The sequence below is a fragment of the Odocoileus virginianus genome, chromosome 5 (assembly GCF_023699985.2).
Source record: "Odocoileus virginianus isolate 20LAN1187 ecotype Illinois chromosome 5, Ovbor_1.2, whole genome shotgun sequence".
NCBI classification, from domain to species: domain Eukaryota; kingdom Metazoa; phylum Chordata; class Mammalia; order Artiodactyla; family Cervidae; genus Odocoileus; species Odocoileus virginianus.
In genome coordinates, this window is record NC_069678.1 from 78,163,271 (window position 1) to 78,189,497 (window position 26,227).

At 44.6% G+C, this 26,227-nt stretch overlaps 2 protein-coding genes across 8 annotated transcripts in view; both read left to right on the forward strand.

The window, feature by feature from the left end:
* The window catches only part of AGBL4 (AGBL carboxypeptidase 4), a 1,425,416-nt gene that overhangs the window by 1,149,891 nt on the left and 249,298 nt on the right, over positions 1-26,227 (forward strand). The gene's annotated exons all lie outside the window — the stretch shown is intronic.
* The window catches only part of BEND5 (BEN domain containing 5), a 48,808-nt gene continuing 32,931 nt past the window's right edge, over positions 10,351-26,227 (forward strand). The window contains exons 1-2 of one of the 4 annotated variants that reach the window (XM_020876885.2): positions 10,351-10,774; positions 25,354-25,487. In XM_020876885.2, the coding sequence (XP_020732544.1) occupies positions 10,549-10,774; positions 25,354-25,487 (360 nt within the window). In that variant the 5' untranslated portion in view covers positions 10,351-10,548. Of the gene's footprint in view, positions 10,775-18,442; positions 18,827-25,353; positions 25,488-26,227 lie in introns of those variants that run through there. The other 3 variants (XM_020876895.2, XM_070468188.1, XM_070468190.1) reach the window with 3 other exon arrangements.

Below are 26,227 nucleotides of genomic sequence, written 5' to 3' on the forward strand. Positions count from 1 at the left end.
GTCTGACTCTTTGCCATCCTATGGTCTATAGCCCACCAGGCTCCTCTGTCCAGGCAAGAATGCTGGAATGGGTTGCCATGCCCATCCTTCTCCAGGTGATCTTCCTGACCTAGGGATTAAACCTTGCGTCTCTTTTGTCTCCTGCATTGACAGGAGAGTGCTTTACCACTGGGAAGTCCAAGTGACCTCCTGGGAGAAAAAGGTAATAGAGACTCTCTCAGAAGATGAGAATGAAGACAACTGGTTTTCATGGGACCTACTATGTATGAGGCATTGATCCTGCCAGTCTCTTTACACACATAGTCTTTTGGACCCCGTGACAGCTTTATAAGATTCTATTTGATAGTTGAGAAACCTGAAAGAGATTTGCTCAAGGTGATGGAACAATAATTGAACACAACTCTGGGTCTAAAGTCTGTACATATTTCACTTTTCCTGTTGCCTCATAACCCCTTCTGTGCTGGCCGCCTCTTTGCTCTGGGTCCTGGAGCCAAAAGCAGAGTTTAGTGATCAGAGACTATCTGATGGCCCAGCAAAGGAAGTATGCATTAGCAGGGTGGGATGTGGCCTGCCCAGGTACTTATTCTTTCTGCCAATTGAGTTAAACTCTCTGGCCACCTCATCCAGGGTCTTATATACCCTTGTCTATCCTGTATTTTAGAAAAAACAAATAAGCATCACCCTTAACTGAGTATCTCTTCTTCCTCTATCTAGCCATTTATTGTCCTTAATAATAAAGATGTACCTGATAGTAAAGAAGGGGAGGTAGGGTTCTGATATTCTGCACACAGTTCACCCACCACCAATTCACCCACCAAATGACTGATTGATTGAGTTAGAGAGGGGAAAAAAACGAAGTCTTTTGTTCCAGGTGAACAAAGATATAAATATCTATAGAGATGTTTCAATGCAATGTAAGAATCCTATGGGGTAGGTGAGCTCCTGCCTCAAAGAAGGTGGAGGGAGGCTCCAGACTCTATTAGTGGATGAAGGAGGGTTCTAAGTTCTATTAGTCTAGGTGTCATAGAGTAAACTAAAGGAATACATGAAAAAAAGCTATCAACAACAACAAAAATATGTTATATGTTGTATATAAGAGTCATTTTCCATTACAATAGAAAAGCTTAGAGGTCAAGAACTTTTTTTTTTTTTTTTTGGCTGGCATAATAGGTAGCCCTATTGTGGTACTAAATAAAAAATTGATTTTGAATAAATAAAAGAAAACTGTCTTTATACTGCTGACTGAATCTAGTACATTCCCATCCACCATAACATGGGATAAAAATGTTAATAAACTCCAGGATATTTTTTGAGATAGTGCCAGCTAGGGTCTCACCCGGACCAATCAGAGTGGTCTGGACACCCCTTGAAAACCAGTGAATGACCCTCTGAGGATGGATGATTTGTCACCTCCCCAAGGAGAGGCAATGGCACCCCACTCCAGTGCTCTTGCCTGGAAAATCCCAAGGATGGAGAAGCCTGGTAGTCCATGGGGTAGCGAAGAGTCAGACATGACTGAGCGGCTTCACTCTCACTTTTCATTTTCATGCACTGGAGAAGGAAATGGCAACCCACTCCAGTGTTCTTGCCTGGAGAATCCCAGGGATGGAGGAGCCTGGTGGGCTGCCATCTGTGGGGTCACACAGAATCTGACACGACTGCAGCGACTTAGCAGCAGGGAGAAGTCACCTTCACTGGGTCAAGAGCCTGACCCAGATGGAGCCAGAGTGGGAGAACAAGTCTGTGGTTCGGCCTCTAGAGTAGGTAGCCTGTGTCTGGACCCTGGCTCCACCATATACTCCTATGTGACCTTGGGAAAGTTAGCTAGCATCCCTATACCTAGGTTTCTTCAACCCTAAAATGTGGCTGATACTATTAATAATAGTACCTGCCACCCAGGATTGCTTTGAGGATTAAATGAGAAATGTATGTAAAGCCTGGCATGAGGTAAACATTCCATAAAAGTTCATGGCTATTATTTCTCTTCTTGTTCTTATTCCTCCAAGTAGCAGAGGGTAGGAATGGGGTGGGGTGACCCTTCTGAGAGGTTTCCCTAACTGGAGCTCTCCAGTCTTCTGTCCTGGCTCAGTGGAGGCTCCTTCCAGACTTTGTGGTAACAAGTAATCCCCAATAGTTTTTCCCTGGCTATCAACAGAGGCTATAAGAATATAGAAATCTGCTTGAGCTAGAAACCTCAGAGTTCTTTAAAAAGAATTCAGGGTCTCTGGAGTAAGTAACCATGGTTTCAGAAACCCTAGATAACGTAGTCATGGTAGTCACATCATCAGTATTCTCAGAATCATTAGCTACTCAATCTAGGGATGCGTGGATTGATAGATATTAGACTTTTCCCTAAGATCTAGTTCTCAGATTTCTAGTCAAGATTCAAGCCTCTAAAAAAAGGGAGTGGGGATTAAACTCCACAATCAATTCAGTTCCTTGTTGCCCAGGAAACTCTGAGGTAAGGCCTATATCAAAACAGTCCTTGAAACCAGATTTGGGGTCAAGAAACTAAGGTTCAGGGCTTCTCCACATGACTATAAGCAACTGCTGTCACCTCTATAAGTCTTAGTTTCCTCATTAGAAAAAAAAATGTAAATGTCAAATCTTGTGAGTGTTCTGAAAATATTAAAGGTGATATGTATAAAGCAGCTTGAATAGATCCTATGGAAATCAATAGTTGTTAGTTCTGTTTTCATACCATTCTTCAGATTTTGTATTGAATTTATGGTGTGGTTAGAATATATTCTTAAGAAAATCAGAGTTATTCATGGTTTTCTGTGCTTCTGAGAGATTCAGTTCCATGAATGAATGTTCCCTTGTGTGCCTGTTACCCAGAATGGCAGTCCAGAGTTATCAAACAAAAGTCTAAGAGTGGATGACAATGTGCGGTGAACTCTGGCCCTCTGTGGACCATAGGGCAGATATTCTGAGCCACAGGTGCTTGAAATGAGCAGAGATGGTAACCAGAGAACTAGCATGTGGTCACTGAAGCAAAGTTGCCCTGTTACCTCCCAAATAATGTTGGAATCATCAGAAAACTAGAATGAGCCAGTGTTCACCATGAGTAGGTTTTGAGAGTCAGTGACACCTAGCTAACAACAGGATAAAAAGGAAGTCTAGCCTTGTAGGATGAGGCAAAAATCACTACCTTGTGTCCCAGGAGGCCCATGGACTGTGTCAGTGAGGTTCTTGATACTATTACATTTATTGTTGGTTCCAGTGTGTGATAACTATGTGTGATTGTCAATGTGACAATTTTTCTATAATTATTTCCAATTTTTTCTCTCTTTACATTTAGGAAAACATTTTGAAAATGTCAGTCTGTCCAGTGGTTCTAAAGGAAAATTGAGGGCTTTTATTGTTTTCGGGAGCCAAATTATGGGGGCCAGACATAGTGGGGGCCCAGAAACACACAGACACTCTCAAGAGGCAGATAAGACTCAGAGGGACAGAACAAGGCCCTTGCAGCACCTCTCCCACCTCATCTTTGCAGGCTTCTCTCTCCTCCAGGGTCTGTTTCAGACATGCATTCATTCAACAAGTATTTGTTTAGAGTCTGCCTTATGCCAGGTTAAGTGCTAGGATACACTGGTGAAGAAGAAAGATAGGATCTCTTCCCTAGAGGAGCTTTTGACCTAGTGGCAGAGACAAACAATAATAAAATAAATATATACTATAATAAGCTTCATGAAAAAAAATATAAGTAGCAGTGGAAATACGTAACAGGGACCTGAGCTAGTCTATGAAGGGGGATAGAAGGAGCAAGCCAACAAGCCTTTCCTGGGGAAGTGACATTTCAGCTGAAAAGTAACAGAATGAATTAATAACAGAAACCAGAGGTGGCTTCTAAAGCTAATAGTCCCCTAATTGAAATTCATAGTTGAGGCAAGTTGCTTTCTTCCCAGGTAGGCTAATTTTCTGGTTTCTTTTTCAAAACCAATTCAAATGCTCTTCCTTTGTGACAGCATTTCTTCTCCCTCTTCTATTCACAATTTTTTTTTTGGTCTTCAACCATTGGGAATTGGTTTGCTTTGCTTTGCTAATGCAGAGTATACACACCTAGACTAAAACGCCTGGATTCAGATAATTCATGTACCCAACTCCTGAGTGTGACCAACATGAAATCAAAATGTAGCTGAGATGTGATTGGTTGAACTCAACCACTGTGTTGCCTGCTTGATCAGGCCAAGACATCTGGCTTCAGACTGCTGTCAACACTTCTGCATTTTAGATTTTATATAATGCATACATGTTTTTTATTTCTTCTAAGAAAACGCGAAAAGTCAGTTTGAAAGAATGAATGAATGGATCCAAATATATTCTCCTGGAAGTGGTTGCTCCAACAGGTCTGGGCGAGGCCCATAGCCTCGATGGCTTTTGAACTTGTGAGATCTGAGTCTGCCTTTGGTGACTACGACCCTGTGCCCACAGGATCTGGTTTAAAGAGAATGGCTCTGGGATTGAAGCATTGTGGAGTGCTCATTAGATAATTATCAGGATAATTTACCCCATTATATTCAATCTCACTTTCAGCATGGGGATAAGCATTCTAGGAACAATAATGATAGTGACAATAATAATAACAATAAAAGCAACTATAATATATTGAGAATTCAGTATGTGTCAGCTACTGTGCCAAACATTTTATATGGGTTATCTCATTTAATTTTCACAGCAACTCTATGAAGCTGTATTAATATTTCCAAGAAGAAACTGAGGCTTGGAGAGATTGATATTTGTCAATGACCACACACTTAGTAAGGATATGAGTGTGCAAAGTCTGTCAGTCATGTCCGACTCTTTACAACCCCATGGACGGTAGCCCGCCAGACTCCAGTCATGAGCCACAGTCAGCTCCCGGTCTTGTTTTTGCTGACTGTATAGAGCTTCTCCATGTTTGGTTGCAAAGAATATAATCTATCTGATTTCGGTATTGACCTTCTGGTGATGTCCATGTGTAGAGTCTTCTCTTGTGTTGTTGGAAGAGGGTATTTGCTATGACCAGTGTGTTCTCTTGGCAAATCTCTATTAACCTTTGTCCTGCTTCATTCTGTACTCCAAGGCCAAATTTGCCTGTTACTCTGGGTATCTCTTGACTTCCTACTTCTGCATTACAGTCTCCTATAATGAAAAGGACATCTTTTTTAGCTGTTGGTTCTAGAAGGTCTTGTGGATCTTCACACAACCATTCAACTTCAGTGTCTTCAGCATTACTGCTTGGGACATAGGCTTGGATTACTGTGATACTGAATGGTTTGCCTTGGAAATGAACAGATATCATTCTGTCATTTTTGAAATTGCACCCAAGTACTGCATTTCTGACTATTTTCTTGACTCTGAGAACTACTCCATTTCTTCTAAGGGATTCTTGCCAATAGTAATAGATACAATGTTCATCTGAATGTGTCACTTTTCAAACAAACATTTCAGAGCCCTGCATATTTTCCCTGAAAATAGTATCTAGGATTTGCTGAGCAATTCCTTTGTGACTACCATGTTACCTAAAAATCTTCCAACTCAGACATGCTTAACCTGGTCTGATTTTAAAATAATCCAGGAACTAAAAAAGAAAACATTTCCCAGGTCCCATCCCCAGACCAGTTATATCACAGGATGCTGGGGGATAGGACCTGGAAGTGGCATATTTTTTATGTTCCCCATGTGATTCTGATACACAGTAAAGGTAAAAACTCCTGTCCCAATTCTCACAGTACATTCAGAAGATACATATTATTGGCCTCCTTTTATGGGTAAGGAAACTGAGGCTCAGGGAGGCAAACTGTCTTGCCCAAAGTTACAGCAAAGGTCTGATTCTAAAGCCCACATTTCTTTGCCCCTCCAGGTTGTCACCTACATGACAAGTTGGCATTCCCTGTCACTCCAGGCAGTGTTCACTGGCCTTTGAGGTTGTTCTCAACATACAATTCCTCTCTTTCCTTCCTTCCCCCTGTCTCCTGTCCCTCTTCTCCCCTGCCCAAAACCCCACTGTCAGACTCAGCCAGACTTCACCATACAGAGTTCACACGGATATACTGTGTTTATGCCACCGTTTGGGTGATAGTAGCAATTCAGGGTAATGCCCACCATGGGCCTCCCAAACCATGTGTCAATATTCCTTCCTTGAATCAGCCTGAAAAGACAATGGCCCTGAGCTCACAGCACAGCAAGTTGTTTTTCTGGACAGAATAAAAAAAAAAATTTTTTTTTAAGCAAAGACTTAAAAAGTCAAATTAAATATCACAGGGGGGAAAAAAAGGCAAAATCATGAAAAAATGTGGTCAATCATTAGCAGAGAGGTTGAAAAGACACGCTCCAATTGCTTTAAAAACTCACAGAACCCAGGTCTCCTTAAAATAGTTTTACAAAGTACATTGAGAATTCCATGCAGTAATATGAAACATAAGTCCCGCTGCTGCCACTGATCATGCTTCAGCTGGCTAAACTGGAGGAGCTTGACATTAACCCAAGGCTCTGCAAAGCTCAACAGGAAAGTGCAAGGAGACACAGTTGCAAAGCTGCCCCAGATGTGTACATTTTCTGCTCCATTAAAATAACTTGCAAGAGAGGCAAAGTACACTTGGCTGGTAGAAAGAGAGAGTCAGGGGAGGGGCAGGGAGAAGACAGGCAGCCTCATCATGGGCCTCCCACTCCCCAGTCCTGCTTCCCCCCAAACCTTACATATACCACTTCTAATCTAAAATGTCTAAAATGCAAATATGACCACAGGCTTTCCAGGATTCCCCAGAGCCAAAGTCTTTGGCCAGTTTTCTTAACTCTATCATGAGGTTCATAATACCCACTTCAAAGGTTCAGTATGAAATTAATTGAAATCATATATACTTGGTGGCTGGCATAAGCTTTGGAGGAAGAAAAGTAGATATCACAATTATCATCACTGAAACGAGGTCATATGAGGAAAGACAGGTGAAGGAAGTGAAGATGTCTGGGCAGAAGACAAAGATCCTAATGAGATAGGATCCCAAGTTTTTCCATATCTGATGGGCTGGCATGAGACTCTTGCTGGTGAACCTAGTATGACAGCTACGGGGGAAAGGTTCTGCATCAGTGTAAGTATGAAAGACCTTTCTAACAGTCAGTAGTGTCCCAAAGATAAGGGGTGCTGGTAAACTTCCTAACATTAGAACCATATACGAAGTGTTTGGATGACCATTTGGCAAGGATACTGAAGAGGAGGTTCAAACATGATTTGGTCAAACAGGACATTTTTAACTACCTCTTTTAAGTCTGAAATATGTACTTTTGAACTGTCTTTGTTTGCCAATCACTGAATCATCAACATCTTGAGTTTCTGGTATGTGTAAAGCCTGGGGCAACAGTATCTGGATCAAGAGGTACTCTGACTCCAGTTTTCACTAGGACAAAGGATACACACTTAGTAGGTTCTCTAGAAGCTGTGTTAAAAGACTCACTGTGTGATACGCAGAGGAAGCAGAAACTCTGGTTGTCTTTCTGTTGCCCTTAGGCTGCTGAACGCTGTCTCTTTGAACATCCTGTTCATGCCATTCCTTCTCTAGAATCCATTCTGTGCACCTGCAATGTATTGAGTCCGTGTTTGCTCTGTTGGCATCCGTGTCATTATTTGTTCTTTTCTTCCTTCTGGGTTCTTGTAAAATGAAACTGCCCCCTTATGAGAGCTATTTACACTAACTTGGGTGGAGAATTTGTTTGAACCTGAGGGTGCAGTGGTACTTAATATGTTCATAGATGTGTCTGTCTCACAAAGAGGGGAATAATGATGGGCACACTGGTTACTGGGAATGGGAAAGACAGCTGAGGTTCAGCTCCAACTCTGAAAAGATGGGACAGATGTTCAGCAAAACCATGCAAGAGGTTTGTTATTCATGTGGTGTCTTTCTTTAATGCCTTTGTTTTATTAGCATTTTCTCCCCACTTCTGCGCTAGGATGCTGAGGTTACCCAGCCTTTTTGTCCCCCAAGACAGCTCATTCTAATGAGGGAAGATAAAATGTGATGGACAAAATAGTAGAAAGAAACTGCCTATGCTTGAGGAGAGAGGTTTGTTGGGGAAGATTCACAGAGGAGGTGACATGTGAACTGGCCTTCAGGGAAGGGTGAGGTCACTGTGCACTCCAGGAGGAAGAACTCCACAGGATGAGGGCAGAAAATGCACAGAGCCTTGAGATCCTGATAAAACATGCTCTCTTGGAAGATGTCAAATAGTTTAATGTATCTGAAATGTATTGGAATGTCCACAAAGGTGATAAAAGATGAGACTGGTAATGTACTTTGAGGGCACTCTCATCTAGACGGGCTAGGAGGTTGGCCATGGTGCTACTTGAACTTATTTTGCAAACATAGTTTGGAGTTTCATGGCATTTCATTTAATATGGCCAGCTCTGCATGATTCATCTTTTAAATCAGAAGTCTTGCTACACATTACTTCCCCTTGACCACCATAGGAATGTATTCTTAAAATAAAAACGCATGCAAGATCAGTCCAAACAAATCATAATCATGAAGGTAAACCTGCTGGAACAATTCAGAGTGGCTCCTCTTTTCCACAAGTATGTGGAGCAACAGAGGTCCCACAACTGCATCCAGCCAATATGCGGTCCTATCTGCGTGTATATCAGAGGCTCCGTTTAAGGGAACTCAATCTGACCTGTACAGTTGGATCTAGAGAGAACATGTTTATGGGGGTTTTGGCTTATCTACTTAATCATTCATGCAGCTAATCTGAAATGTGAGCATAGTGCTTTTTAAAAAAATAATGTTTAATGCTGTCTGATTATAAAGTAATACCTGCTTATTGGGAAAAATAGTTATATAAACATAAACACACAAAGGAAAACAGTCACCCACTACTGCTAAGAAACATTTTGGCACATTTATTTTGCTTTTTTCTTACAGATTGAGTTCATTAAAATGAATTTTTAAAAACATATAATATGTAATTCAGTCTGCCACCTCCATTCAACATTCCTCTATGAGAACACTTTTCTCACTATAACATAATTACTTATACTTCTTAATACTTTCCAACCAGACTGTGTTTCCAGGACAGAGGAGGGTTATTCATAGTAACCTAATTTCAGCACAGAAATCCAAAATCAAGACTCGAGCTCTTGTACACTGTCTAACACTGCAAGAGATCCAGGTGTTTATCCTGTGTATTCTCCTCTCTCTACCACCAGGCCTTAGCCCAGAATCTGGCATGTGGTACATACCCAGTGAATATTGGTTGCTTGAATAAATGAGTGTGACTGGATGGTTGGGTGAATGTGGATTTTTACTTATTATTATTTTCCACCCAAAATTCACTGAGCCCCTACCAAGTGCCAAGTCTGTGCTAGGCAATGGGAATATAAGCAGCCACACTGAGATACAAAGCCCACCCTCTCAGAGGCCTCGATGTGAGGATGATGACCCCCTCTGACGTGGGATGAGGTTCCTATGAGGAACAGCCCCAGTCAGCCCTCTTTAGGCTGATGGTGTTCATACTTTTCCGGGGGACACAAGCCCCTCTAGGTTCCCTTCTGCCTGCGACACTAGGGGCAGAGCACAGGCTGCTGTTTCACAGAGTCCGGTTCCTGAACTCCTCGAGGTGCCCCAGAAATGCCCAGCTAGCCCTGGGTTTGCCTTCCCCAGAGCAGCCCTCCCCTCCCTGCTCATTCCAGCAGGTCCCAGTTTAGAGACTGGCATGCTGTGGAGGGGTCCTCACTGCCGCAAGACTACAGGGAGAGAGGCTACCCTCTGCTCCTTCCAGCTGAGAGGGGCCCTTGACAAACTCTCCACCATCCCAGCCAGTTGGTCCAACTGGAAATCCCAGATAAGCCCCAGTTTCTGGTCAGAACTAGTTTGGCAACACAGGGGGAATATTTCTAGCTGACTGACCCTCCCCACAGGGGAGCTGGCCATTTCTGCTAAAAAGGAGGAAAAAAAAAAAGCGAACTAAAGGAGTTGAGGGGAGTGCTGAGAATTATTTGAAATACTCCAAAATTCTGCTTGCTTGCAAGTGCAAGTTTACACTCAGGAATCCAAACAAGCTTGCCCCCTCGCCCTGCATTTCTTCGTTCACACTCTCCTCCTTTGCAGTGCAGTTTTGCTGCCATGCAATTTGGTTTGTAGCGCGATTGTTGAAGCGACGAATCCTGCATGCAGCGCGACTCTGATGATTAGTCAATGCATTTTTTTTTCCCCTCCTGCAAGGCTATTGTTATTATCATTATTGCAGTGCAGTCTCTCGGCCCTTTCCCCTTGCCTGTGCGAATCGCACTCCGGCTGTGATTGCTCGGGTCTGACTTCGCGAGTGGCGGTGCGCTTCCAAACCCCCTCCTCCGCCCCCCGCCCGCCGCCCGCCGCCCTCCCGGTTCCGCGCCCAGGCGAGAGCAGCCGATTGGCAGAGCGGGGCTTTCAGGAACAATAACAGCGGGGGGAGCCCGGGCCCTGGGGAGCCGCCCCCGCCCCCGGCCCGGCCGCGCGGCTCGCGCCCCCCGCGGGTCCCCACCTCCGCGCCCGCCCCGCGGGCTGACCGGCCGAGCGGGGCCCGCCCCCCGCGCCCACCATGTACGCCTTTGTGCGGTTCCTGGAGGACAACGTCTGCTACGCGCTGCCCGTGTCGTGCGTGCGCGACTTCAGCCCCCGCTCGCGGCTGGATTTTGACAACCAGAAGGTGTACGCCGTGTACCGCGGCCCGGAGGAGCTGGGCGCTGGGCCCGAGAGCCCCCCGCGCGCCCCCCGCGACTGGGGCGCGCTGCTGCTCCACAAGGCCCAGATCCTGGCGCTGGCAGGTGAGCGAGGGGGCCGGGAGGGACCCGGGCACCGGGCGGGGGCCGGGAGCCGGGGAGGGGGCCGGGGGGAGTCGCTGCTCGCTCCGGCCCCTTCCTGCCGTCCCATAGGCTTTTCTTTGTGGGGAACGGGGTGTCTGAGAAGGCCAGACCAGTTAAAAATACGGGATGGTCCCCTTTGTCTTCCCCGCCTCCCGGACAACTCGCGCGCTGTCAGTCTGTCTCCACGTCTCTGTGTCTGTCCCACTCTTTTCTGTTTCTGTTCTCTGGTTACTTCACTTTCCCTTTCTCTCTCTGCCTGTTGGCACCTTCATTTCTCGCCCACCTTCTCTTTCCCTCTGTCTCACTTCCTTCCCTCTCTGCTGTTTCCGTCTCCTTAAGTTTCGCTAGCCGTCTGTCTCTCCCTTTAAGGCCCGCAGTACTGCCCGAGGAGGCAAGGCTTGATACCGTCAGAGTCTTCCAGGTGGGAGCCCCTCTTCACAGAGGAGCGCTATGACATCCTGGTCCCATCCGGGCGGTCACTGGATGGGATGAAGAGGCCTTGATCACTGGGCACTGGGCGCCTCTCTCCTGCCCCTCCCTGAATAGGTGCGGAGGTAAAGAGTGCCACTTAGCATCCCTTAGCCTCCACACCTCTTCCTCGAGGAGCCTCCTCCTTCAGGGCCAGGATAAGACTAGACCTCCCATTCCTGCTTTCCCAGGGCCCTGAGAAATAGGAAAGGCAGGTGGCGCATCCCCATTTGCCAGGTGAGAATGCTGAGGTTCAGTTAGAGTTGGATAAGGAACCAGCCCCCTCGCCTCCTTCACCAAGTTCCTTCTGCCATACTGAAGCGGCTTTTCCTTTGTAAAGTCAGCAGATCCTCTTTCGCAGCCAGTTCTAGGAGGCTTGGGTACAGACAGGAGTAGAAGAGGAAAGTGTCACTTCTGTTTTGGGGAGCAGCCTTCTAGCTATTGCTGGTAAGTAAGGAGGGTGCACCTCAGAGTGAGCAGACAGTAAGCCACCCTGCCCTCCAGTGCGAAGAGACCAGGGGTGAGTTGATACTGCTGTTATTTCGTAGTTTGAGACCTTTCCCATCTTTTCCAACTTCCTTAGCTTTCTTCATTTAGCTTAAAAGATTAATTCAGCATTTATCATATTTAAATTTGGCAAGTAAGGAAACTGTGGCTTGAAACAGAGAAGTGACTTTCCAAGGGTCTCGTGGCAAATTAGCAGCACATTCGAGCTCTAGTTCATGATAAGTTCCTTTCTATCACCCCCTGTTGCCTCTGGAAAGTAGGTTTGCCAGAGTTGAGGAGTGGAAGAAAAGCTGGAAACAGATGAGCACCTGGGGCCCTTTTGGCAGGACTGTGTCCTTACCACCTCTCTGACAAGCCCTGGGGCACAGTGGTATAAAGCCACCCATAACACCTGGGCCTGCCTAGGGCCAGAAAAACAGAATGAAGGAAAGTATGCAGAGAAAAAGGAAACCTTTGTAGCTGATTAGGTTTTATTTTGTTTGTTTGCTTGATTTTAATTACCTGAGGGAAGGGATGTGGAGATTGTTTCCCCCAGGAGTACAGAATTGCCCTGAGGAAGTTATAACTAGGTTGTAACCATTGCTTCCCCTTGACTATAAGAAAGGAAAGCATGCTCTTGATGCCTCTGTTACACTCTTTAGATCTGGAAGGGCCCTAGGAGAGAAGTGGTATATGTCAGAAGGAGTCAGTGGTATGTACATGTTTTAGTGTGTGATGGCTGTTTTCCTCTTTGAGAGATTGTTCATTCATCCATTTATTCATTCAGTAAATATTAACACTGTGCTTGGCTCTTCAAGCACTGTAGAGAGGCTGCTGGGGGAGACGGCAGCCCCTACAGACTGATTTTTGAAAATTGACAGAAGTCTTTTTAAGTAAGACAGTGTAATCTTTGGTTTGAGGACCATGAATCTTGAATGTATAGACTGTTCATCCTTCCAAGTTGGAAATAAATCTCTGGGATTATTAAAAACAAACAATTTTTTTAAAAAACCCACAAAACTAGGCAACATCTGGAAACTGGCAGAGTAGATCCAGAGAAAAAGCATGGTGCCAACTTGAGCAAAGTGAGTTGAAAAGCACTTTCCCCCACCTCTCTTCAGGTTTTTGTTTTTGTTTTCCTTGAGGAGAGAAAAGGGGCGGGGGAGGGGGTTGCGGGGAGAAGAGAAAGAACTTGAGGTTGGCTAGACCGTATTTAGAATTCCCCTCAGCTGGTTAATTTTTAAACTGGGGCTGTTCTGGCTGTAGATCCGAATGGAAGGGCCAGGGTGGGTTTGGGAATTCGTTTATCCTGGAAGAACTCTCCTGTGTGTCTTGAAACCCCATCTTCAATGCCGAGGCTCTGAGAATTGCTTAGAGTGACTTCGTCTTAAAGAGCTCTTCTTCTGGCATGTCCTAGTTGTAAATACAAGTGTGCTGTGGGACCTGATGTGGGGAGGTGAGTCTTCAAGCAGGAGGCAGAGAAGGCTATGTTTTTGTCAGTTAGCCACGAGTAATTAATCCCTCTCTGACATCAAAAGCGAGGTTTCAGGGGGGCAGTTTGGGGCTACTTTATGGCTTTTGGTGAGAAGTCTGTTCATTGCTGTTTGCCCAGGCCAACCCAGAGCTGTCTTCAAGTGTACCTCTTCTTGTATCAGGAAATGTCAAAGCCAGCTGCTTTGGGACTTGGCATTTTCTAGCATGTGCTGGTCTACACCGTGGTTTCCATGTGTGTCAGACCTCAGTATAGAGCCTTGATTTCAGTTCAAGGGGGAAAAACAAACACAGTCTTTATTGACAGTCTTGCTTTGTGCCTCTGCATTATCTCTGTTAGTCCTCTGCAGAAACCTGTTGATGGAGATTGCTGTTGTTAGAGATGAGGACTCTGAGCCTTTCTAAGCTGCATAGCCGCAAATGACAAAGCCAGACTCAGAACCCAGGTCTTCCAGTGCCAGGTGCCCACTGGGAAGTCTTTGTAACGTAGCTGATGCTTCCATTGGCCACACAGCAAGCTTGGAAGGAGTAAACGAAGAGAGAACTGTCCATGAAGCTTACAGTTCAAAGCAAGTTTTTGAGCTCAAGAGCAGTTTTTAGCGCTGAATTTTCAAGCCCCTTCTGCTCTTCTCTTCTTCTCTTAACAGCCTCCCTCCTACAGAGCACACACACCTTCCTCCCTGCTAAGTTACATCTTCCTCAGGAAATCTCAGAAGAGCTCCCATCCTCCTGGTTCACATAACTCAAGACTTGGCTCACCTTTGGACGCGGTCTCATTCGTCACTCTCATTTACTTGCCAAACAGCTTGTGAAAGTGAGAGCAACCCATTTGGAGAACTTAACCATTATCCAACTGCAATCCAGTCTCCTCCTGGGGCTCATGATATTGAATTTATGTTTTTTTTTTTTTTTAAACAGGGCCAAAACTGGTTTTTTCTAAGCTCCGAGACTTAAAATGCTATGCCATTCTCTCCAGGCACTTTTGCTGCGTTACTGTTATTCGGGTGTGCTAAATTCCTTTTGTTGTCATCTGTCCCCTTACTACTTCCCATACCCCAGGCCCTGTGCAGTAATAAGCAAATGCTCCAGTGCACCCACAGGTCTGAGGTCCTAGGATTGAAATGGCAGCACAACCCAGGTGAGACCAAAAGTTAACTTTTCAGGCCCTGCCATGTAGGGCTTCTGTCTGTCGGAGTGACAAAGAAAAAAATGGGCACCATCCTCAGGATAGTCTTGGGGCCCGATGTATGGCCTAAATGGAGAGAAGCCAGGCACTGCAGGCCAGAGAAAGGGCCTATTCTAGAGGGTCTTTGCAGTTTATCTTGTACAGCTTTCTAACTTTACCCCCACTGCCCACATCCAGGCCTGCACCAGCTTTTACATCTAAACCAGCATAGCTGTCTTCTAATTGATCACCCTGCCTCAATCTATTTTCCAAATTGCTGCCAGAGTAATTTTCTAAGACATAGTCTTAGTCACTACTCGGTAGAACTTTCTGTAGCTCCCCGTTGCCTACTGAATGAACTTCAGCTTCTCAGCCTGGGCATTCATAGTGGCCCCAGTGCCACCTCATTTCTGCAGCTTCCTCTAGGCTGCAGATGGTATTTCATGCCATCTTGAGAACCCACCCTCAGGCACTCCTCGAGTCAGCCAGGATGGGTTAATCATTGTGTCAGATGGGCATCTGCCCATGGACTCACTTTGAGTGGGAAGGGCAGACACATGGGTGCTTGCAGTCCTGTGAGCTGAGGGCTGTCATAGAGGAATGAACAAATGCATTGACAGCACCCTGTTCCACTCTCTGTCCCCATGGGAGACGCTCCTTCCTTGGAGCTCTCCTTTGACTTGGCTGTTCCTCACTTATCTTAGCATTCTGTGTCCTGTTTTGGTTAGTCGTGACTGTGTCTGTCTTCTTAGGAGATGGTGAACTCCTCCAGGACAGGGACCTGCCTTCCTTTTCTCTGCACCTGCAGTGCCCGGCACGTAGTCCACTCCAATCAGCCCAAGTTGAACTCACCAGCTTTGGGAAGTCAGGTGCATATGTTATGCTCGGGGAGAAGAAGCAGGGAGAACAGGGACTCTAACAGCAATTTGTTTCAGAGCAGAAACCTGCAGTCAGTTCTGGAGGTTTCATTCAACTTTATTCATCTGGAAAAAGTCGACATTCTGTATCTCTCCCTTGACTAGAAGAAACCCCACACTTGCGGGAAATAGCTTCCAAAGCCACGTTCTTCTTGCTTTGGTAATTTTAGCTCATTCAGGGCTCAGGTCCCAGCTTGGCATTGTCGATCCAAATAGATCACTTGCTCCAGAAATGTTTTGGAACTTCTACAAAGTTAGCAGCGAAGCAGGGGACTAGGCGATTTCATATGCAAAGATTGTTGCATGTCATCAGTGGGAGACTGCCAACAAAAGGATTTATTTTAAAAAAGCAAGTGAAAACTTTTAATTTAAGTTTTGACATGTTCTGCTGATGTACATTGGAGCGAAGGTTGGAACTTGCCTGTTGTCATCTGTTGCTGATTCTACTGAAATGTTAACCATTGAAAGTTCCTTCTGATGTGATTTGTCTTGTTTAAGAACCAAGTATTTGTTGCAACTAAATAGTAAGTACTGCAGAGTACTTCAGAATTCTGGTTCACTGGATGAAAGGAAAAAATTGCCCCATGCAAGCTGAGGTCTTGCTCTTTTGAGTGTTTCTTTTTGGTTGTTTTTGTTATTCAAGAGCATACTGGTTTTTATTTTTAAAAACACACCAGAAAAGTAGAGTTCAAATTTAGATCTTTGGCTCCCAAGATTTATTCTCTTTCCACTGTGCCTACCTGCTTTGTCTTATAAGCTCCTTCGAGAAAGAAGATGTGTGTTCTTCATTTTAAAATGCTACCAGAAAAGCATCCATGCCCTGAAGAACTTTTCTCTGGTTCATGTTAGTTCCCCAGCTCTTAAGGTACACTAGATGGTCAGTCGGACGCTGGAGAGAAACACAGGAGGAGGAACAGACTTTGTTTCTTGCCTTCAAGGACCAATTCACTAAATATTTATTTAGTACTCACCAGGCTCCAGGTTCAGTGCTGGGAAATACCATATACATACTCTTGTCTACATCCTTGTGAGACAGGGCTTCTTGTTTTGTTTACCCCAGGAGAAGAAAGCTACTCAAACGTTTAGTGGCTGCTGTAGGTGCCAGGCAGTGGGCTAAGGTCTTCCCATATACACGAAGCTTATGGAAAACTTATGGAAGCTTATGGAAAATACCCACACTGAGGTCACAGTGGTTGTGCTGGCTCTGAGATGGTCTAAGGAAGGAGACGCCATAGGATCTGAGAACTGCCTGATCATGGTGATGTGTGTGATGATGATGTGGTGATCTGGGCTCTGATCCCACTAGAAGAGTGGTTGGTTAGAAGAGGAGATGATGAGTCTAGTTTGAAACAAGATAAATCTTGGGGGCCCGTGGGACATCTGGGCAGATACTCTAGGAGCAGGATTAGGCGTGTGGTCCAAGATTTAGGAGAGTGCTCTAGTGGAGCTGAAGATCCCAGTGTGGACATCATTAACCATGGGCGTGGTGGGGTCACAGAGGGAGAGGGGGGTCAGAGGAAGGGAATGGTGCAGAATTCTTTAGAACACCAGCTTTTAGGGGGTACAGCTAAAGAAGAAGAGCCCCAAAAGATAACTGGGAAGAAGCAGCCAGAGATGCACTAAAATCAAAAGATAAACAGGAGAGATGGGTGTTCTAGAAATCAAATGAGGAGCGAAGGCTTTGTATCCTAGATCTAAGCCTATTTTTGTTTCTTATAACTACATAGCAACCACTTTTTCCTCTGAGCTTATTGGTGAGATGTAGGATAGGACAGCTAAATAATGTATAAGTAGGAGAAGACAGAATCATCTCGGAGTAATATTTTGGTAGTTTTGGATGTCTGAATTTTGCCCCAGTAGCAGAAGGATCATACCTGTTCTTTGGGGTCCCGGAAGCAAAATTAGGTCCAGAGACTGGAATTTATAGGATTTGGTGGGAGGACTATAATAAGAGCAGATGAACACTGCTTCCAACATGATGATGAGCTCCCTGTCTGGGGAGGTGGACATTCCAGAATGAACTCCTGCCTTTTGATAGGAGAATTGGTTAGATGAGCTCCTCTCCCAGGTCACTTCCTTAAGTATCAAGTAGGAAGTATTAGAGAACTAAAAGAAGATAGGCTTTGAAATCAGGCAGTCTGGGTTCCAATTTTGACTCTGCTTACAAGCTGTGTGACCTTAGGGAGATTACTTCACTTCTCCAAGTTTCAGGTGCCCAAACATAGAGATAGTCGTGAGCTACTTGCCCATTATATTATTGTGTTATTAGCAAGGTAACATGGGAGTTATCTGGCACATAGTAGGTACTCATTAAAGGTAGGTAATTGATAAGGACTGTGATGGTAAGCACTGTTGAGAGAACAGCTTGCTCAGTGTGTGGGAACCACCATTTATGGTAGAAAGGAACGATTTAGAGGACCAAGGAACAGACAGGGTTAAAATTTAACTTGTGTGTGTTGTAAATCCTCCTGGGGCTTGACTTTCGCAGGGAAGGATTCCCATCTCACCCCATGTTTTTCCCACCTGTGACCCTATGGTGGGGCCACTTATTACCCCGGCAACAGCCTGGTGAAGCACATGAGGGTAGCTAGACAAATGAGTCAGCAGGTTGAAGGTTCCTAGTTCCATCCATGCCCTAACCCTGTGCCCAGGCCTGGGAGGCTGTGATAGTGAGAGCCTGGAGACCTACCAAAACCTTGCTCTCAGTTCTTCTCTCCCTTTTTGGATGGACTCATCAGGACACTTCTTCAGACAAGCCCACCTGTAAGGATGGGATCATCTGCTCTTACCAGCACTGTACAGAAGAGAAAGAGAAGTGGAATTCCCTGTGGCTGTCCAATGATCACACAGCTGGAAGGGTCTCTTGGGGTTTTCTAGTCCAGTCCCCATTGTTTTACAGAAGAGAGAATTGAAAGGAAGTGACCAGTCACCCGGAGAGTGAGTTACAAAGCCATGCCTCAAACCCTTGTCTCTTGATTTCTTACTGCTTTACCACAGCAGGGCACTCATCTTCTTGTTGTCTTGATTAGATACAGTCCTAGAAACTTGGGAATTTTGTCTGCCTCAGATGTTATAGAAACAGAGGCCAGAGGATGAGAGATATACATGCTTTTTCTGTGGCATGTCTGTTTTTGAAGCAAACATAGACTTTGCAGGGTTTTTATACAGTTGAAGAATTTTAAACTGGCATACAGTATTTTTTTAAAGGAAGACAAAGCCTAGGTGAAATGGTTTATGTTTAGCCTTTCAGAATTTCATCATAACCAACAACCCCACACCATATTAAACTCTGACATTTGATTCTTTTAATTATCCAGCATGATTTTATGTAAAATGGACAATGCCTTTCCCATTGTAATTGTACTTCTAATTCTCCAGGGGTCTCTTCACTTTTGAAGACAGACTTGCATGGAATTTCCTGTCTACCAGCCTGTTCTCTAAAACATTATTTGCTCATTACCATGCCTCCATTTTTTTTCAATAGTGGTAAGTTTAATGGGATGTTTCTCCCTCTTAGATGAATGACAGACACCAAGTTCTTCTATATTTTTGAGAAGCAGCTTCTACCACATTTTATGGCTTTGAATAGGGGCTCTTTGGGGGGATTGTTTAGGGCTTGGTGGTCTTGATAAGCTTGGAGTTCAGGAGGTTGGTATTGAGTCACACTTGTGCTAAGTTGAATTTGGGAATTTATCGCAGCATTTTCCTGGATGTAGGCATGGGCTTAGGAAAAAGGCTGGCACTTGTATATTAACACTCGTCATTTTATATGTGCCTTTTAGTTCAGTTGAGGAAGTTACAACAACTTGGTAATTTTTCTCCTGTTCCTATAGGATCATTAGGTAATAGAAATGGTCCAAGTGTCATGCAGACGTGACTGGAAATTCTAGCTCTGATATTTAGTAGTTTATGTCTTAGGCAAACCGCTTCACTTTTGAGCCTCAGTTTCTGCTTCAAAAGAATCATCATGGGGATTAAATATATTGATGTTAGTAAAGAATTTGGCATGGGGCCTGGTGCATAGTAGATGCTTACTCAATATTTGTTGAATAGATGAATGCAGTTAGCTAACAGCACAGAAGCTGGAAAGGAGGAGGAGATAGTTGATGCCTAAATCCTTGGTGGTTTTCTTGCCCTGGAAACAAAACAATCAGGAAGTCAGAGTCAAAGAAGATTGTCTCTTCAGAGGCTACATGTTTATTTCTGTTTACACTAAAACTGATTATTGGGTCTTAAGTTTGGAGCATTTGCATAGGTGGGTTGACTATAGAGAGTTTTCTTCATCCCTTTGAGTCCATTGCTAATTTCGTCTGTGGTTTCCTGGCATGCAAAGCCAGACACAGACTCCAAAGCCATGTTAAAATGCCGCATGAAGTTACCTGCTGTCTTAGATGATCCACACCATCGTTCACCTTCATTAATGTGACCAGTCAAGAGTTATAGCTTCTTGTCACCCTATGTTCAGTCTCCTCCTCACACCTCATCCATCTTGCTCACCACTGCCACATTAATCTTCCTGAAACATCTCCTTCATCATGTCTCAATCTGTGTTGGATGCCTGCAGTGGTTCTCTGTGCCAAAGGATAAAAGCCAAGCACATAACCCACAGAACAGCCTCATCGCTGCTATTCATTGAACACCTTGGACAAGAAAGGCACTGTGCTTGGTGTTTTATAAGCATCACCTTTTGGAAAACAGTTTATCATCCTAACCTTAGAAATAATGAAAGTGAGGCTCAGACAGGTGAAGTAGCTTGCTCGAATTCCCACTATCAGCAGGTAGCAGAACTGGAGTTCCAAACCAGGACCGCCTAATTCGCAAGACTAGGCTGCCTTTATTCAGTCCTGGGCCTCCCTCTCCCAACCAGTCCTTCCACTTCTCACAGTGACACTGAGTGTTCCATAATCTGTGGACTAGAATGGACGGGAGGCATCACCTTTAGCTCAGGGTGAGGATTAAGGAGACCTGGAGATGGGAGGTTTGCCCCACATGAGCCAGCATCTCTCTGAAAGTCAAACCTTGTATTCTGATTGAAATTCTTAGTACATCCTGGGTTGTAAGGATCTGAAAGACACAGACCTCTTAGCAGAGTGCTCAACCCAGAACAAGGGTCAATGAATGTCCACTGACCCCAGAAAAGGACAAGTGAAGGCTTTAGATCTTCTTGAGCCCTCATCCAGGGAGCACATCCAGGAAACCCTCGTCCAGGGAGCACAACTCAGGGAGAAGACTAATGAGCATTAGCATGGAGCCAGGAGGTTCTTAGCTCTCAGAGCTGCCTCGGGATCCCCATGGCCAAACACTGGGGCAGCCAGGACCAGGTCAGGGGACAGGTGACTGGGGAAACTGTTAGCTTCTGCTACCTCTGGAACTCAGTCCTGTCACTCACATCTTCCTGTACTGCTCATCCTACCTTTTCAAAGAACCCATTCAAGCCCTGGGGTCTGGCCAGCCTCATTCTGTTGTCCTTGGTAATGGTTGCTTCTGTCTGGGAGTTTTCTGAGGCCACAGGGGTCTTGTCAGGAGAGCAAGTGTTAAAGTGGTCTTCTGCTTTGAACTTCAGGCTGAGGAATTTAGATGTCTTTATCCAGAGTCATCATTCATTCATTCAGCGTTTGTGAATATGGCTCTACTGTATTTTAGGCATGTGTTTAGAGAGAAAAGAGCTTGGGCTTGGGAGGCAAAGAGATCTAGATCAATCCTGGCTCTGTGCCTTCCTGTCTGGGTGGCTTTAGGCCCTCTTTGAGTCTCAGTTCTCTCATGGGAAAATTGCAGCTAGTTCTTAATTGCTGGGTTGTTGGGAAGTATAGTAGTATATGAAAAGAGCCTTATAGTGGTATCTGGTAGGTAACACACATTCTAAAAGTGGTAGCCTATCTTTTAATTGAAATATAATTGACATAACATAAAATTCACCATTTTAACCATTTTAAAATGTGTACACTTAAGTGTTCTGCAACCATCTTCACTATCTAATTCTGGAACACTTTCATCACTGTAAAAGAAATCCCTGTTACCTATTAAGTGGTCATTTCTCATTGCGCCTTCCCCCTCCATTCCTGGAAAACATTAATCTACTTTCCATCTCTATGGATATACCTATCCTGGACATTTCATATAAATGGAATCATACATTATGTGGCCATTGTGTCTGGCTGCTTTCACTTAGCATAATGTTTTCAAGATTCATTCATGTTATAGCAAGAATCGATACATTCTTCTTACAGTTGAGTAATACCCCATTGAATGAATATATCACATTTTTTCCCATTCATCAGTTGATGGACAATGGGTTGTTTCCCCCTTTTGACTATTATGAATAATGTTGCTATGAACATTTGTGCACAAGTTTTTGGTGGACATGTTTTCATTTCTCTTGAGTATATATCTAAGAATGGATTTGCTGGATCCTATAGTTATTCTTTTTAACCTTGTGAGAAAATACCATACTGTTTTCCATATTGGCTGCCCCATTTTACATTCCTATCAGGAATGTATTAGTGTTCCAATTTGTCCATATTTTCTCAACACTTGTTATGCTTATCCTCTGTTCTTTTCTTTTTTCTTTTTCTTTTGATTGTAGCCATCCCAGTAAGTATGAAGTATATCTGATTGTATTCTTTTTGATTTGTGTTTCCTTAATGACTGAGGATTTTGAGCATCTTTTCACATGCTTACTGGCATAGCTTCTTTCTACTATTCTTTCATTAAACATTTTTTGATGAGTCCCTATATTGTATGACCAGGCTTATGATATGGGACCTGCACTGTAGTTATTCACACTCCAGTGGGAAAGGTAGACCTCAAAGCAGATGATTGCAACATAATAAGAAAACAGGCTACAGAGAAGGTATGTGCAAGATGTAATGGAACCTTGAAGAAGGAAAGAAGAGCTGAGTGGAGGCTGGATGGAGTTTTTCAGACAGAGAGGAAAGGAGACGGCATTCCCGTTAGATGGAAGAGCATGGAGCTTTGGGCATAGCTGATGGGAGTTGGACTTCTGTCATCATATGGGGAGTAGAGCTCTGCCAAGTGTCACCTTTCTCAAGCCAGGTGGCTGGGCAGGTCTCCACCTCTTGGTGCAAGCCTGCAGCAGCCTTGGGCCAGCAGCAGGCTCTGAATTTTGTCATGTGCTGTAAGGACAGGGCTCTGTTGCCTTCAAGGCACATTTTCTCGGCTAATTTGATCCCACCTGAAGCCAATATTCTATCTCCATTTCTACAGAAAGAGATCAGTAATACTCACTGACACAGCAACTTGCCTGACTTCTCACACCTACAACCTAGCAGAACTGGACTTGGAATCCAGATTGTTTGACTTTCCCACACCTGCAGGCTGAACCTTAGTTCTTCTTATCTTGGCATTCAAAGCCGTTTATTCTCCAAGCTCAGCCACCTTAACTTCCTTTCTTACCTCTCTTCCTGCCTATAACTGAACCATCTTTTGTAACCATTCCAGTCTAAATGCTTTCGCAGTCTTTACTTTTTTTTTTTTTTAATTTCTATCCTTTTCCCTCTTCTTGCCATCCCTAAATGACTGTCCTTTTATGACTGCTGATAGTCCAAGTGCCATTCACTTCACTCAAGTTCTTAACACACAGAATTGATCATCTTCAGGGCATCCTGGCAATGTGAGTAGGAATTATTTACTTCAAGTCACAGATGAGGATACAGGATCAGAGAAGTAAAGTAAGTTACCCAAGACCACCTTGTAAGTAAGGAGGCTACCTCAAAGGGTACTTCTCCAAAGCCTGCCATGGTTGTCCTGACCAAAGTGATCTCCCTTGTCCCCGAGGTCCTAGAGCAGTTACTGCCCCCTTATTCAAACTCAGTATTTGAGATCTTCTCTCAGTCTTATCAGAGAGTTTTTCTTTTTTGCGGGTTTTTATCTAGTGTCCCCAACAATGTTCATTCTCAGTGGCCCAAGGCCCCAGCTAGATCTGGAAGTGTAAATTCTCAGTAAACATTAAGCTGAGGCATAGGAGGAAAAGTGCTGAACTCTGGTTACAAGGTCTGAGTTCTCACACTGCTCATGTTATAGCCCTAATTTCTGTGACCTTGTACAAGCATGAACTCTCCAGAATGGGAACCCTGCCTGTCCTACTCCTGTATCCCTGGGCCTGCTGGTTTAGTGGACAGGTGCATGGATTTCCATTTGGAACCTCATCTCCATCTTGAAAGCGTTGAGTGAAATGATCTGGAAATTGCTCTCAGTTCAACTATTGCCCAGTTTTGTGAGTTTGAAGGATTGCTTCTCTCCATACCAACATGATTCTGAGCTTCAGAGTTTCAGCTCAGGGAGGCTGAGCATAGCTTGTCATTTCTAGTTTGGTGGCTACATCTCAAAATTTTGCCCTTGAACTTGTCAAACTGAAGACTAACCCAGGAGCTTTGCCTCAACACATTCAGAAGTCCTGACACCACCCTCTCATCCTCTGTATCTCTCTCTGTTTCTGTTTCTTCACTTATGAAAACACCCACCCATCCCATTTCAGGATAGCTTCCTTTGAAGCAGTTTCGTTGGGTTTTACTTTTAACAGCTTTTTAATTTAGAAAGAAAGAACAATGGTTTATAGGAGGGGAGCTGCTATTCTTTTAGAAAGACCACCTCCCCTGCTGCTGTTCATTCCTAACCCACCTATAAAATGTAGGTACAAAGAGAACAAGAACTAGCCTTTTTGTGAAACTAGAACCCAAGGATTGCTCTCTCACTAGTGGGAAAGGCCATTTTCATCTCCGATCAGGAGGTTGTTAACAAAGACCATCTACTTTTCCTGGGCATTTCCCTTACACTCTGTACCTTTCTGAAGTCATTCTTTCTTTTTTTTTTTTTTTTTTATCCACCTTTTGCTTAGGGAAGTAAGACAGTTCTGAGGATGTTGGCCATACCAGTTTTCACATCCTGTTCATTGATGTGCTGTGCTGTGTGGTGTGTGAGGCATTGCGGTCACCCCCACACTTCTTTATAGGGGAGACACTTGAGATCACGTGACTGGGGCCTCAGTCCCCACTCCTCACATTGTCACAGAAGAGCTGAGTTTCACACTGAGGCCTGGACTCCTACGCTTGACCATCTGGGGCTCCATTCCTAAGGCCATTTAGGAAGATTTGGCGTTTGACTACATTCTGAAATAGTCAAGTGCTTGTAAAATCTGAAAATTCTCTTTCAGATTATCTGAAGTTGAGTTTAAGAATAAGAAAGAGAGAAGTAATATCCCTGTGTGTGTGTGTGTGTAGCCCTTTTGTAGTTTGTAGTGCACATCAGTGTGTGATGTGGTCACACGTAAGCACTGGGTGAGATGCCGGAGGCCTGTTTTCCATTTCCTGGCTCTTCCTTACACTCATCACACTCCTTCCATCCTCACATGTAAAATGGGAGAGTTGGACCACGTGGTCACTGAGGCCCCTCAAAGTCTGTTGTCTCCTGATTTGATATCAGTAAGAAGGCAGTGAACATTACTCATTCCTCTTCCTATAACTATCTTAACTCAGTCTGTCCTGTGTCTGGGTTCTGCGGAGGCTCCACCTCAGCTCCAGTCCAGGCTTTATCTTCATAAGAGGCTTCATCCCTTCCTGCTCTTTAGTACCTGAGCTGGCTGAAACCCAACAAGTTTTCCCGGGAAGTCCTTTGGCTTAAAAAGATCTTGACTGTTGAGGAATTTATGTGCTAGTTAAGTTAAAAACATAACAATCTAAGGGCCATTCCAGTTCCAAGATTCTAGAATTCCATAAAAGGCTACCCTTTAAGATATACTTAGGAAAACCCCTCAGCACATTCATTGGGTGCTATTTCAATGCTCTGTATGATAGTGCTTTTAGCATATACCCTTTATCTCAAGCTTGATCTGCACTGTTGCTCTCAAGAGCCCTGCATGAAGGAGGGAACATGTCTTGGATTGGTTGGCTTTTCCTCTTTAACTGGTCTGGCCTCAGTCACTCTCTAGCATTTGAGGTTGTGGGCATTTTGAGCATTTTGACCCATAATGAACCTTATTTTTTTGGTATACATTTTAGAAGACAAATCTGACCTTGAAAACAGTGTGATGCAGAAGAAAATAAAAATCCCCAAACTTTCTCTCAATCTCGTAGAAGAAGATGGGGAGGTTAAAGATTATGGGGAAGAAGATTTACAGCTTAGACACATCAAGGTAACAAAATCTTTCCTCTTTTTGAAAGTATGGGGGAGCATTTTTCATATCTCTGATAGCTGAAGAATTCCAGTCTGGCCTCCTCTGCCCATGTAAATGTCCCCTGGGGTCATAGGCCATGATCTGTTCACAAGGTGAGAGACTCGGGCCAGCTGGTGGGAGTTGGCTGTGCCAGCTGACTGCCCAGGGAGCACTGTCCTGTTTGGACCGCCTGTGCAGTGTCATCACCACTGAGGGCTTAGAAGGGGCATTTCCTCCGGCCTCCAGCTCCAGAGAGATTGCTGCTGGGCTACAGGAATATGAGGTGGCTGTTCTTGGGCAGCAGGTCAGAGCCAGCCACCATCAGGCTGCCCCCTGACAGCCAGGAGTGGGCTCATGAGCAGAGGCGGGTGTGCCAGGTTCACACAGAAGGGTTAATGTGATCCTAGGCTAGAAGAAAAACTTGTGCATGAGTTGTATTTCCTTTGGTGTGAGCCCTAGTGGGTCTCCTCCAGCCTTTACTTGGAAGTCTGCTAAGTAGCTTGTCCTGTAAACCAGATGTTTATTCCGCGCAATGGCTGCCCCAGAGGAAGGGGGGCAGAAGAGGGATACTTTCCGCTTTGACCACAGTCTGATTTTGGACTCAGGTTAAGGACATTCCCGAAGCGTGGTCCAAAAGATTCAGCTGAGTTGAGTTCATGCATTCATTGCACCCCCACTGTGGCCCTGTACTGGTTCCTGGGGTCATAGAGATCCGACAG